Below are 13,677 nucleotides of genomic sequence, written 5' to 3'. Positions count from 1 at the left end.
GATAGATAGAGAGAGAGAGAGAGAGAGAGAGAGAGAGAGAGAGGCTGGCCCAGCACAGGGAACTGAGGAAAGAGATGAGATCATCTTACATTCTGCTTTTGAAATGGCACACAAAAGTTCAAAATAAACAAAACATTTTATTTAACTTGGAGGAGAAAAGGTCAGATGGAATCAGGTGTAGGATGTATGAGGTAAACAGATCATAAAACTGAGGTAACTTTGTATTTGCACAACCACCAGGTAATTTGTTGCCAACAAGTAAATGTTTCTACTATTCACCAATGTCTTTACAACTTTGAGGAGAGAGGATTTCTTTTCAGCTTCTGCTTAAACACTCAAGCACAGGTTCTGAGTTTCACCGATACATAAAGTTTATAAGGCAGTTATATACAACCAGGTTCCCAAACCCCTTCTTCATACACAAACCAGGGATGACTCTTCTATTTCCCTTCTTAAATGTGCAGGGATCACTTCTCTTTACTAGAAGCTATTTCCCTTTTTTGCTTGAATGAGAATCCTTCTTGATCTACTCACTCTCTTAGCCACCTTTCCAGTCAGTTCCCAACTGTCATTCCTTAACTGACTCTCTGAACAGAATTCCATTCAAACAGCCTGTCACTCAGAGATTGGTCTCAGACTCTGTTAGGCATTAACCACTGACAGTGCATCACAGTCATTTATCAAAAGGAATAAGTAAAGTTATTAAAAACCACAGCCTGTATCTAATTACATTCCAAAAACCAAGGGCTCTGCTGTTTTCTCAAAATGGGGTGCTGATTTCTACTAATTCCCTATCTACTGACTCTCCCACCCCCTGGCAAAAAATTTCAGGGGGCTGCAGCAGGAAAGTGATATTGGTGAAGACCACATTCCCTTCTTAAGAAAAGTTAAGAGCACTTAAGTTTTCTTAACTGCATGGCTAGACACCAGCCAGCAGTGGATGAAATAGTTATACTCCTACTTTGTAAACTGAGCAGGATTCATTTTGCAGCCACAGCTCTACAGAAATTTTTCACTGTGGTTGGAGACAGATAATACTATAAAAAAGACGTATAAGAGATTTTCTTTGTCCTACTGTCATACATAGCCCACAAATTTGGCAGATTTTTGGAAGAGAACAAAAACCTCCAAAACCTGTTTGACCAGAAACAATAGCAGGATGAGTGTGCACACCACAGGTAAGAAAGCCTCTATCACATTACTTTAAGCCCTGTGGAAAACTGCCTTTAGACCACCTTATAAAGTGCAGCATTGCATTGTCTGTGGCCTTGTATGTTCAGTTCTGAATAAGAATGAGATGTATAGCAGAGCACTGAGAACCATTCTTTTACCTGATTGGTTCAGCTGGCTTCACACATATTGTCTAGCCATTTAAATGTTCTCACAACTATGTGGAATCCACTCATGGATAAAAAGTTTTCAGCTGGGAGGGGGGTGTTTAAAGATAAAGATGTCCTGACACAATGCTACATGGCACAGAGTAAGATGGCCATCAGTGTTCCATAGCTGTCCCACTCCATAGCTGCAGTGAAATGTGCAATGGCTATGAGAGATTCAAGGACAAAGAAAAACAGGAATTCAGAGATGGGGATATACCTGATAAAAAAAGCATTGGCATTACTCCATCCATTTCCCCTTGATCAGGTCTCCAAACATCAACCACCCTCACTCCAGCTGCCATGTAGTTTAAACCTCTGAAGTCAATACCCAGTAGAATAACGTGGCAAAGAAGACAAACGGCGCATTAGAGATTCCTTTCACATGATGAGATATTTGCATGTAGAAATTGAGAACAACCAGCTTCACTGCTCATAGAAAATTAGGGAATCATATGCCAATTTCAAAGTAAATCAAACCAATATAGTGTTAAAACTGCTGAACAGAATGTTTTGGGCAGAACAACAGACCGATAACAAGGATTGCAGTAAATCCATAGATGTATTAGATGTTGTGGAAACATCTAATTACTGAAACATATACAAAAGTTGAAACAGTCAATGAAAACTATGAGGAAAACAGAAAATCAATGTACACTGCATCTTTCCGTTTTACCTTTATGCACAGAATTGAAATATAGCTTCTACGTTGGTGAGCCTCACAGTGGCTCCCGCTCCATTAATTCTGAGTGCAAACAGCAAAATTTTACATTGCCAAAGCTCTAATGAGATATTATTCTTTTTGCTGAGGGGGGGGGATTCAACTTACGAGACACAGTTGTGGAGAACAGTACATGAAGCTTTACTGAGAGTGATGATGAGAATACAGCTAAAGTTGCCAGTTTGCCAGAAATCCATGTACTGTTCAGATTCTAGAAATGTCACCCAATGCCCATTTATTGCATCTGCTGTCCCAGACTGGTGGTCTTCATTGTTATAAAAGTCTCTGCCTTACCATGTCAGAGAGGTAAGGAAAATATGCACACTCACTTGAGATGAAGTTCCACTGAAATAAACTGAGCTGCCCAAAACAACCATAAAGGTAAAGGTATCCCTTGCTTTTAGGCCAGTCTAGCAGTTTAGGCCAGTCTTGCTTGAAAGCCAGTCTAATCCAACTCTAGGGGGTGGTGCTCATCTCCATTTCCAAGCTGAAGAGCCAGCGCTGTCTGAAGACTTCTCCGTGGTCATGTGGCCGGCATGACTGGATGCCGAGGCACACGCTGTTACCTTCCCACTGAAGCAGTACCTATTTATCTACTTGCAATTTCTTGCTTTCGAACTGCTAGGTTGACAGGGGCTGGTGCCAGAGAAGGGAGCTCACTCTGTCATGCGGTACACTCGGGTCTCGAACTGCCGAACTACCAACCTTCCAGTCTGCAACTCAGTGTCTTAACTTCTGAGCCACTGCAGCCCCTAAAACAACCAAATTTACTCCCAAATAGATGTGCATAGGATTGCTAATTTACTACAGTACTTCCTAAGTATATTTACGGTGAGTCAGTGACACTGGGTTTAGCGGTTTCTCCCTAGTAAGTGCACATAACATTGCAGCCTATGGACTGATGCTACAGGCTAATTTTGTTAACTCCTCTGCAAAGTATTTTAAAAACACTGTTTTATTGTATTTTATAAATGATAGGATTAAAAACAACAAAACAAATGAAAACCTAGTCCCATATGACCCCTCTCCAAAGCTCATCCAAATAAAGATACAATAGCCTGCAAGCATCAAAATCATGACCAGTTACAAGCAAACCACCAGTACACCAGGCTTGGATCCAGCAGAGGATTTCCATGAATGCAAATGATTTTTGCAGATTCTCCCCTTGTACTTCAATGGGAGCCCTGTGTTTCCTAGGAGCAATATTTGGGACTATAGCAAGACTGGGGCAGATGTCCTGCTGTGTTGACAGAAATCTCTTGTATTACCAGCGAATCCAAGCCATGATATGAAATTGCTGTCCAACTGCACTCTACGGGTTCGGTTTAAAATGATCAACCAGGTGACTCATGACAAAACATTCCTCAGTGGAAGCTCTGTTCTTGAATGAGAACTTGGAGCAGGTGATAATGACTCGTCCCAATGAGGTGGAAGACTTCTGTTTTCTGAGGATCTGATGTGGGTAATAGATCTGCTGTGTTGCCAGGGACCCCTTCCCAGATGCGTGCTGTATCTTGGTTAAATTCCCTTTGGCAACCATTTTAGGAGCTAGTCATGCCATGCTTTGGGGAAGGTGAGGTCAAGACTCTCCTCAGGCTATTCTAATGAGTGACCAAACTTTGGGTGGGAGATTGATTCACTGATGGGACATCAGCACGTCTGCCCTGATATCACCACAGGGGCTTGCACTCACCAAATCTATCAATGTAATTTCATTAGCAAGGAAAAGTCTTCCTGAGTACAAAATCTAATTACTATCAATCAGCTAGGTGGGCTTGATTGCTTTTACTGATCTTGTCTGAATGTCTTTTACCAACCTGCAGGCATGGGTTAAGCATCCACCTTGCTAGACCTTTTGTCCACCCTGCCTAGATGCTGTCACCTTTCGTTACATTTCTGGGAAGCCCCCCTTCCTAATTCAGTCAAAGTCAGGTAACACAGAGACCGATTTCACACAAGAGCTGTGCCGTGGTCACGCCTCCCTTTGCCCCACTTCTATTGGTCAATTTCCCACTTGAAGCCGTGCGGCTGCATTTTGACCCACGGCTGCGCCCAATTTTCCCTGCGGTTTCATGATCCTCAAAAAACAGGATCATGAAACCGCGGGGAAAATCAGGGGAAGCTGCGGGTCAAAATGTGGCCGCATGGCTTCGAGTGGGAAATTGACCGATAGAAGCAGGGCAAAGAGAGGCGCGGCCGCAGCACAGCTCTTGTGTGAAATTGGTCCCAGAGTTTCATCCTGGATTCACTCTGAAATCCTGGACTTTACAATTATTTCTTTGGTATTCTGTTGTGCTGGCTCCTATAACTATCACTGTTCTGCCAGCCAAAATTGTGCAGTCTCACCCCTCTGCTGGCTCAGAGGCTGCCAACTCCACTCTTCTCTTCTGGAACCAGAAAATCTTTTTACTATTTCCTTTGGAAATGCTGCCTAAAGTTTTTTACACATTTTCTGGACCATCTAAACCAGACATGTCTAGCACGTGGCCTGAAGGCCAGAAGTGGCTCTTCCAGGGCTCTTATCCGGCCTGCAAGCAACAGGGAGAAAACTGGTCCAAATGAGGACTGGAAGGGCCTATATTAGAGCATTATACCCCCCCACACACACACTGAGGTCCCTGCCTTCCCCAAACATGGGCCCTCCCCAGGGTCTTCCCCCAGATCTCCATGGATTGCCCAGCCCAGAGTTGGCAACCATAAGGGGCCTGCCTTCTGTCCCTGGCCAAGGCACATGGTCAGGATTCACTGCCTACTTCTGCCTCCTCCTCTTCCAGCCCGAGCACATTGGGCTCCTGCGCCTGCCACCCAGGCTGCTGGAAAGATGGCTGTCTGTTCATGTGCGGCAGGCCGAACCTCTTTGGCCCCACTTCCCCAAGCCCAGTCGAGCAGCTTCCCACTTGCAGGCAGCCCAGGGAAGGTGCCCACAGGCACAGGAGCCCGTGGAAAGCCATCGGGCTGCTCACCAAACGTGCCCACTTATGTAAGCATGTGAACAGAATGACTGGCCAGGCTTGGCACACTGTGCACAGCAGCCCAGGTGAGAGGGAAAAGCCCAATACTTTTGCCATGTGTGCGGAATACCGAGGATCCCCAACTCCTCCTTCATGGCCAGTCTCTGCCAATTTCTGCTACAGAATTTTCACTCAGCCAGAGGCCTGGCTTTCTTTGACTCTCTCTCCTCTCATGAAACTCTTTACATACATGTCCTCCTGAACACAACACTTTCATGTTCTTATGCTTGAATACCTTTCCAATTCCTGTACCCCTATATTTCCCTCAATAAATTCTAAACCTAGCTCTGGAAAAGATCTAGTTGTTTCATGGTTACTGGTAGCCTATTAGAGGCACTTTGAGCTTGCTTGTATGCTATCCAGGTAAAGATTCCCCCTAATTGGCAAGTGTCAGTTTTCCAAACTAGCCAGATTGTGGAAGGGCAAAGCACAAATTCCTAACACTGGTTGCAGTTCTGGGAGAATGTCTTGAACCCAAGTTAGAAAGTCCACAGGTATCTGAGAATGCATGTGAAAGGGAACACATGTGGTAACAGCTGCTTTGTAGGAATGTCTTTTTTCCTTTTTTCCCTCTGCTCTTATCTCTTTTTTTTTTTTTTAAAGGGAGAAACTTTCCAAAACCTTACCAAGTCCCAGTGCTCTTTCACCAAATCCAGATAGCATTACCCTTAGAACTTCTAATTTCATGGAAATTATGTTCCTACTCAAAGTTTCCCTGTTCATAATTATGTTCCTACTCAATTATGTTCCTACTCAAAGTTTCCCTGTTCATAAGCAAATGAATGGATAGCACACTTCCATACCATTTATCTGTTCACTTATTTTGCTTGCCATATAACAAGACCTTGGTCATCATCATTTTCACCATTGTGATTTCCTCTAGTTCTAGTATCAAAGTGAATTCAAAGTTTTAAAGATTCTTCCAGTCAATATTATTTTACAGTAATCAAATGTTTGCCTACCCTTGCCAAAGTCAGTGTGCCTTGCTTGCACGATTTGCACCGGACCCGCAGTTTTCCATGTGTAACAGCCTGGCAGGAACTTTTACAGTAAACATAGAAATTGCTGTAACTAGCAGTATCTGTTGAGAAAGAAGAACAAGTAAAAATGTATATATTATTAGCAAGAACGTGTGGTGTTTGAGAGTGAAGAAAAACAAGAACTCTGAAGAACAAATTCAAGAGCACATTCCTCAAGCAGAATCCTAGAATGAAGCTTCACAAGGTAACAACCATTTAAGACAGGTATCCGTATACCCAGATGATTGAAATATATTCTGCTTTATTCTCTGTAACAGGGAGGTAGAGTATCTCTTGGAGCATTACCTCTATTATCTCCCACACACAATAACCTCCTCTCACATCCTTCACATCTTCACAGACACATATGTAGCTTAGACAGGCAATCTACCCTAACATGTAGAATTGACACTTCCCTCCCAGTGAGTTTCAGAGAGCAAGATGTGGAGAAGATGGGAGTCTGACACAAGTGCTAGTGAAGTCATAGGGCCTGGAGGTTTCAAGGCCAGGAAACACAAGGGAGATTCACCTACACATTCCATCCTGTTAGCACAAGGATCCCTGGTCCTTTTCTGCCAGCAGGGGGTGGGAGCTTCCCAGGAGTGGGGTGGAGGCATGATGATGTCATGTGGACGTGACATCATCACACCAGGAACATCATGTAGAGAACCAATACTTGTAAAAGTGCTTTAGGTTAGATATTTAACTTTTATTATTTTATTTTTGCCGTTTACTGCTCTTATAGTGCATATCTCTGCACATGCCTTTAATAACCCTTATTAATTATATTTTGTGGTAATCTTGGTTTTGGAGCATCAATCTGAATCCAGTACTTTAGCACTTCATTGGCTACAGCTACCAGAGTAATTATTTTGTGAAACTCAGCTTGCTTCTGTCCCACCTTGCAAGGCTGACTTCTTGATTAAGACCCAGTAGGGCAGGAGATTTCCCTTGGCCTCTTGGCTGAAGGGTTAGTTAAAGGGATTGGTGGTAGCTAGTTACCCTGAGGTTGTGAGGATTCATCCCCTCGCCCAGCCTTTTGCTGTTTGCTCATGCCTAACCTGCCACCTTTAGGGAATAATTCTTTGACAGTAAGCCCTAGAAGTACTCTGCTTCCATAATATATATTTTGTTTTTATTTATTTATTTTTCATATTTATATCCCACCCTCCCCAGTGGGCTCAGGGCGGCTCACAAGGGCAAGGTAAAACCGAGCCATAATGAAAACATATAATACAGAATAAAAACATCCAACATTAAAACAGTGGTGCTCAATCAATTACTAAACGTAAGTCCAAGATGACTCAGCTCAATATGTGTTGATCAGATTAGAAGGAAGGAGACAAGCAAAGCCATAGCCCCAAGGCAACAACCGTCACCAAAAGCTGTGGTACCACCCCAGGTAATCAGGGGAGCAGTGACACCACACTTTGCCAAATTCGCCAAATCTACTTTCTAAGTTGGTCTGAGGTGACAGAAGCATATGGAGTATATTTAGATTTCCTGGGGACTCTGGGCAGTTGGTTGATATAAGGTATTTATCTATGATCCAAAGATTATTTTTTTTAAATGCTGCCTTTCATGGTCTCTTAGACCTATGCTGTACTTGGATTGAGGATTAAGCCTCCTTCCACCCTGTTAATGGCTGGTAAATGAGTCATTCTGCCACCTTTATCATCTATTCATTCGTATGCATTGTCAAGCCATGGCAAAGCTGAAGGGAGGCTTTGAATAAGAGTACTTCCCAGCCCCTGACAATATCATCCCTAGACTACATGGTGGGAAGTACAGAGGTTTCCTGTAGATGAGTAGTCTAAGAACTATTGCTACATATTTATTTGGTATAGTTATCTTCAGAACTGTATAAAACATGACAGCAAGATTGTCTCGGACAACAGAGTTTACAATCTTAGGCAGAAAAAGAAGGTGAAGAGGGGACAAATGACAGTTTGGATAAGGTAGAGGTGGGTTAACTGCTCATACAAAGCACATAAAAAATGAGACTGTAGTGATTCAAGAAAGGTTTGCGGAGGAAAGTTTCGATGTCACATTTCAGGAGAAATGGCTTAGAGAATAGAAAATGGTAAGCTGTTCCAGGAGCAGAGAGCAGAATGGAGCAGAGAGCAGAATAGAGCGGATAAAAGGAAGTACTTCTTCACCCAAAGAGTGATTAACACATGGAATTCACTGCCACAGGAAGTGGTGGCGGCTATAAGCATGGACGGCTTCAAAAGGGAATTAGATAAGCATATGGAGCAGAGGTCCATCAGTGGCTATTAGCCACAAGGTATAGATACGGGCTCTGGGGCAAGTGATGCTCTGTATTCTTGGTGCTTGGGGGGGGGTCAACAGTGGGAGGGCTTCTAATGTCCTGGCCCCAATGGTGGACCTCCTGATGGCACCTGGTATTTCTGGCCACTGTGTGACACAGAGTGTTGGACTGGATGGGCCTTTGGCCTGATCCAACATTGGCGTCTCTTATGTTCTTATTAATGACTGAACCCCTCACCCTCAAAAAAGAGTAAAGAAAAGGAAATGGAATAGGACATTTATCCACAAGTTGACCTCATATTGTTACTTTCCAGGGTCTCACCCAGTACCTGATCCTTTTAACCAGGGATGTCAGGAATTGAGTCTGGGACTTCCTGAATGCAAAGCAGATGCTGTGCCACTGGACCATGGCCTCTCCACCACAGTAGCTGGTCCTGAGACCGAAAGGGGCCTACAGAGGAGGCCTGATCAATAAAATATTCAAGGTGTGCTTGTGTGATCAAGTAGGCAGCATTGTTATGGACCATGGCAAGCATACAGTCCTCACTGAACTCATCCCGTTCTTTTCTGTTGGAGACGACAGACAGTTGATACTGCCGTTGAAGAGGAAGGCACTAAATGACATGACAGTGAAGATCAATCTACTTCCTGAGCAAAGCTCCAGAGGTATAACCACTGCCATGCAGAGGAATAAGCTCAGGTCCCCAACCCACAGTATAGCAGCTCTTCAGCAAACATGTATTTAGCAATGCCCTTTTGATGGAAATGTAAGTCTGGAGAGGCAGCATATGAATTCACTAAACAAACAAACAAACAAAGTGTTTGTGTCTTTATTTTAAATAGGTTCTGTATCTCTAAGATGTCATTTTCAATTTAAAGGCCTCCTTTATCACACAGATCAGCAGTCCACAAACTTTAGAAAGGCAAAGACCTGATAAAGTTCATGTGCGGCAAGCCACATGTCCACCACCTTGCATTCGCCAAAAACAAACAAACAAACAAACAAAACCCAGTAAGACCATGATCAGGCAATGTAAAGAACATTAAAAAAAAAAAGCTTGTATTTGCTGTGCATGGCCTACAAGGTCAAGTGTCAGAAGGAAGATGATTCATAGTGTCACAACTCAAACAGCCCCGACCCAAGTTCTTTAATTCAAGGAACTTTGTGCAAGGGATAAAGAAACTTCCTTCTTGGTCAATAACCATTAGGTGAAGGCCTGCTGAAAAGGGATAGGAAGACATGAAGATTTTTTTTCACATTTTACTCATAAAAAGAGCAGTACCATACAAAACCTGAACTTCCAGTATTCAGTTTCAGAGTGTATTCCCACAGAGCGGCATCTCCCCTGCCCCGTGATGAAATCATTTGCACTGGAAAATTGAGTAAAACCCAGTTCAGTTTGATATCAGAAGTAGCTATGAGTACTACAGTAGGACTGTACCTCCTTGGTGACACTCAAACAATTAGAAATCTTAGGCTTGAATTATCAGCTCTTGGCAACTAATCAGTATATTTTCTGGCTAGTGCTTTGATGGCCAATTTAGAAAATAATGTGTCCACGAGTCTGCACAGGGACTCGCGGGCATTTGTAGGTGAGAATTCCTGGTGAAAACTTTTCACAGTGCCATAAGGGCCCAATTCAGTGTGGCACTGTGGCATGGGGGAAGAAAGGCTCCTGCCTTCCCTCCACACTGTTTTCCTGGGCTCCATAATGTCCCCAACATCATCGTTTTGGGTATGGGAAAAGCAGGAGTCCCTTCTCCCTGTGTGCCCTCATCTCACAACTCACTGGTCCTCCCCCCCACAGCAGGCCCGGAGCCAGGACTTTTTAAATCTGGTGGGCCTTTAAATAAGTCAGGGGCACCCCTGCACACCCCCGCCCAAGTGAGCAGCCCCGCTCCTGCCTTTCCCTGCAAGCCAGATATACAATAACACAAGGGGTACAGCAATAAGGAGTAACAAGTAATGGAAAATTGCTGCAAACGTGCATACAAATAAATGACAATAATATAAGCACTTAAACTTGTGATGCTCTCATGTTGTTTTAATTCTTGTTTCCAGCATCGAAGTGCCAAACCAACACAATAGTGGCGTGGAGACGAGCAGATTACGAACCTCTCGAGTAACACCGTTCGTTTCGATACAATTCTTTGTCAAAATCTCCTATGCAAGAATAACAATGAATCAATATCTTTTCTAAGATAAAGGGACTAACAATTCTGGTGGAGTATGTAATAATACAAAGACTTAACATACAATCTTCCATGGTCTTCATATATTACTCTTCACAAAATGGAAATCCTAAATCCTACAATAAAACAATTTATAAAAGTCTCAATATCTTGTGGTCATTTTAAAGAGCATACATCTCAATGCATAATAAAGACCCATGTAAATCTTACCCAAATGCTTCCTCAGTGGCTCACAGCATACAGTATCAAAGGTAAACTTACATCGGACAAACAGTCTTAATGAGTCATCTACATGTTCCCATTTTTAAGGTACATTCTAGGTCATGTGCTATCAGGATGCCAACTTATCTAATTTAAGAAGTTACTGCTGTGCATAGAGGATGTACAGACAGCTACCTTATCCACGAAGTACATAGTGCGGCTCAACTAACTACATGTTAATTCATAACAGTAAATGCATTCCCGGAGACGCAGAGTAAAAGATGGTTCAGTCTGCATACAGTCATAAGCAAGATATCCAATTAACAAGATCACCTCAGATGGAAGGATCCAGGCAACACTTAGATCTTATTAAAAACATGCAAGTTCCAATGCAGCATTCAGTCCCTTGGGTGCCAGCGTATCTAATTTAAATGTCCAGTATGCCTCTCTTTGTAATAACAACTTATGTGTGTCAGTAATGGTATAAGGTTTAGACCGTATTATTTCTAAGGTTACACACTTAAAATCATTAGGACTGTGCCCAGTCTCCATAAAATGAGAGACCATGGGTGCTGTTAATTGTTCATGTTTCAATTTGGATCGGTGTTCCAAAATGCGAGTACGCAAAGCCCTAGTGGTTTGCCCAACATATTTGAGTCCACAACAGCAGATGACTAAATACACTGTGGATTTTGTTGCGCATGTGGATAAATGAGGTAAGTCTCTTTTAAAGTGGAGCTCCGGAAGATCTAAAACATCCGTTTCCCACATCAGGGGACACGCGGCGCACCTGCCGCATTTAAAGTGCCCCTTGAGAACAGGGTCTTGTGTTGTATTCCTCAGGATATCAGCTCTAACCACCCGATCCCGAATACTTTGGGTTTTCTTAAAGCCTATAGTCGGAGGTGTCTGGCAGGCTATAATATCATTAAGAAGATGCCAATGCTTAAGGATTATTTTCCTTATGCCAAAAGCTCTATTCGTATACTCAATTGCCCAGTACACCTTGTTGTTTGTGTCAGACTCCGTTTTGTTTCTAAAAAGATCCGGGCGGCTGCGGCGCCTAGCTCTATACAGGGCATTGCTAACGATCTGCTCCGGATAGCCTCTCTCTCTGAATAAAATACACAATCTACCCGCCTCTATCTCAAAGTCTTCGTTTGCAGTGGAGTTTCTCTTGGCTCTTAAAAACTGGCCATAAGGGAGGTTGGTCTTTAAGTGGTTCACATGGTAAGAATTAAAATGCAATATAGAATTTCTATCCGATACCTTGTGGTAGGGGCGAACCGCTATACGTCTATCTTTAATGTACACAGAGGTATCTAAAAAGTTCACATTACAGTGGCTGGCAGTATGCGTAAACTTGATAGATCCATGTATAGAGTTAATCCACTGAACAAAAGTTGTCACCACCCCCATGTCTGTCATCACCAGGAACAGATCGTCAATATAAAGTCTATAGAAAATTATATTCTGGAAATAAGGGTTAGTTTCTTCATTCAAGATCCAATCCTCTTCAAAAAAAACACCCATAAATAAGTTGGCAACGCTCGGAGCAAATGAGCTGCCCATGGCCTCCCCACAAAAGGCACCCTGTGAGGTGGATGGGGCTGAGAGAACTCTGACGGAAACTGCTCTTTCAGGAACAGCTGTACCAGAGCTTGTGACTGACCCAAGGTCACATCAGCAGGTGCAAGTGGAGGAGTGGGGAATCAAACCCGTTTCTCCCAGATCAGAGTCCGCACACTTAACCACTACAGCAAACTGGCTCTCAATAAGTTTGCAGAATTCCACCAAAACACTAACACTACTAACTACCAGTGGTCGGATGGGGTCGGATGGGGCCGGAGCTCTCCGGAGCGCAGCTTCGGGAGTGAAGAGCACAGGGGGCGGGGTGGTCACCTGACCAAGCCCCACCCCCTGCTCCCAGCAGGCCTCAGTCAGGTCCATGAGGACACGGAAGAAGGAAGGTAAATTGTTTGCCCACCTCCTCCTCCGCTTCCCCGGGCCCTGCCAAGGTCTGCCCCCCTCCCTCCCTTGTCCCCATGCCTGCCTCGTCCGCGCCACCTGAAGCAGCGCGGATGAGGCCCCCATTCCCCTCCCTCGTCCCCGTGCCTGCCTGGTACATCCTCTGGTATTTTTGGCCCCTGTGTAACAGAGTGTTGGACTGGAGGGGCCATTAGCCTGATCCAGCATTGGCTTCTCTTATGTTCTTATGTCTGGGGCAAGGGATGCTCTGTATTCTTGGTGCTTGGGGGAGGGGGAGTGGGAGGGCTTCTGGTTTCCTGGCCCCACTGCTGGACTTCCTGATAGCCCCTGGTATTTTTGGCCCCTGTGTAACAGTGTTGGACTGGAGGGGCCATTGGCCTGATCCAGCGTTGGCTTCTCTTATGTTCTTATGTCTGAGGCAATGGATGCTCTGTATTCTTGGTGCTTGGGGGGTACAGTGGGAGGGCCTCTGGTGTCCTGGCCCCACTGCTGGACCTCCTTATGGCCCCTGGTATTTTTGCCTCCTGTGTAACAGAGTGTTGGACTGGAGGGGCCATTGGCCTGATCCAGCATTGGCTTCTCTTATGTCTGGGGCAAGGGATGCTCTGTATTCTTGGTGCTTGGGGGGGACAGTGGGAGGGCTGCTGGTGTTCTGGCCCCACTGCCAGACCTCTTGAGGGCACCTGGTATTTTTGGCTGATGAGTGACACAGTGTATTTATCTTTTGTATATGGTTTCCCATTTGTGATTACCTTACAATAGTAAGCTAATGCAGAGCTAGGGGCAGGCCTTCTGTGCTGCTGCTAGTCCACCAGTGGCTCTTAGCCACAAGGTATAGATAGGAACTCTCAGTGTGGGGCAAGTGATGCTCTGTATTCTTGGTGCTTGGGGAGGGG

The 13,677-nt window shown here is 44.2% G+C and overlaps 1 protein-coding gene across 1 annotated transcript in view; it reads right to left on the bottom strand.

The window, feature by feature from the left end:
- The window catches only part of LOC107118842 (E3 ubiquitin-protein ligase parkin-like), a gene marked incomplete at its 3' end in the record, with an annotated part of 451,727 nt that overhangs the window by 329,252 nt on the left and 108,798 nt on the right, over positions 1-13,677 (bottom strand). Inside the window, exon 3 of the mRNA XM_015421222.1 lies at positions 6,071-6,189. Coding sequence (XP_015276708.1) covers positions 6,071-6,189 — 119 coding nt within the window. The remainder of the gene's footprint in view (positions 1-6,070; positions 6,190-13,677) is intronic.

The sequence above is a fragment of the Gekko japonicus genome, unplaced genomic scaffold, assembly GCF_001447785.1.
Source record: "Gekko japonicus isolate JY-2015 unplaced genomic scaffold, Gekko_japonicus_V1.1 scaffold286, whole genome shotgun sequence".
Taxonomy (NCBI): domain Eukaryota; kingdom Metazoa; phylum Chordata; class Lepidosauria; order Squamata; family Gekkonidae; genus Gekko; species Gekko japonicus.
This window is presented reverse-complemented; position numbering and strand designations above follow the sequence as displayed.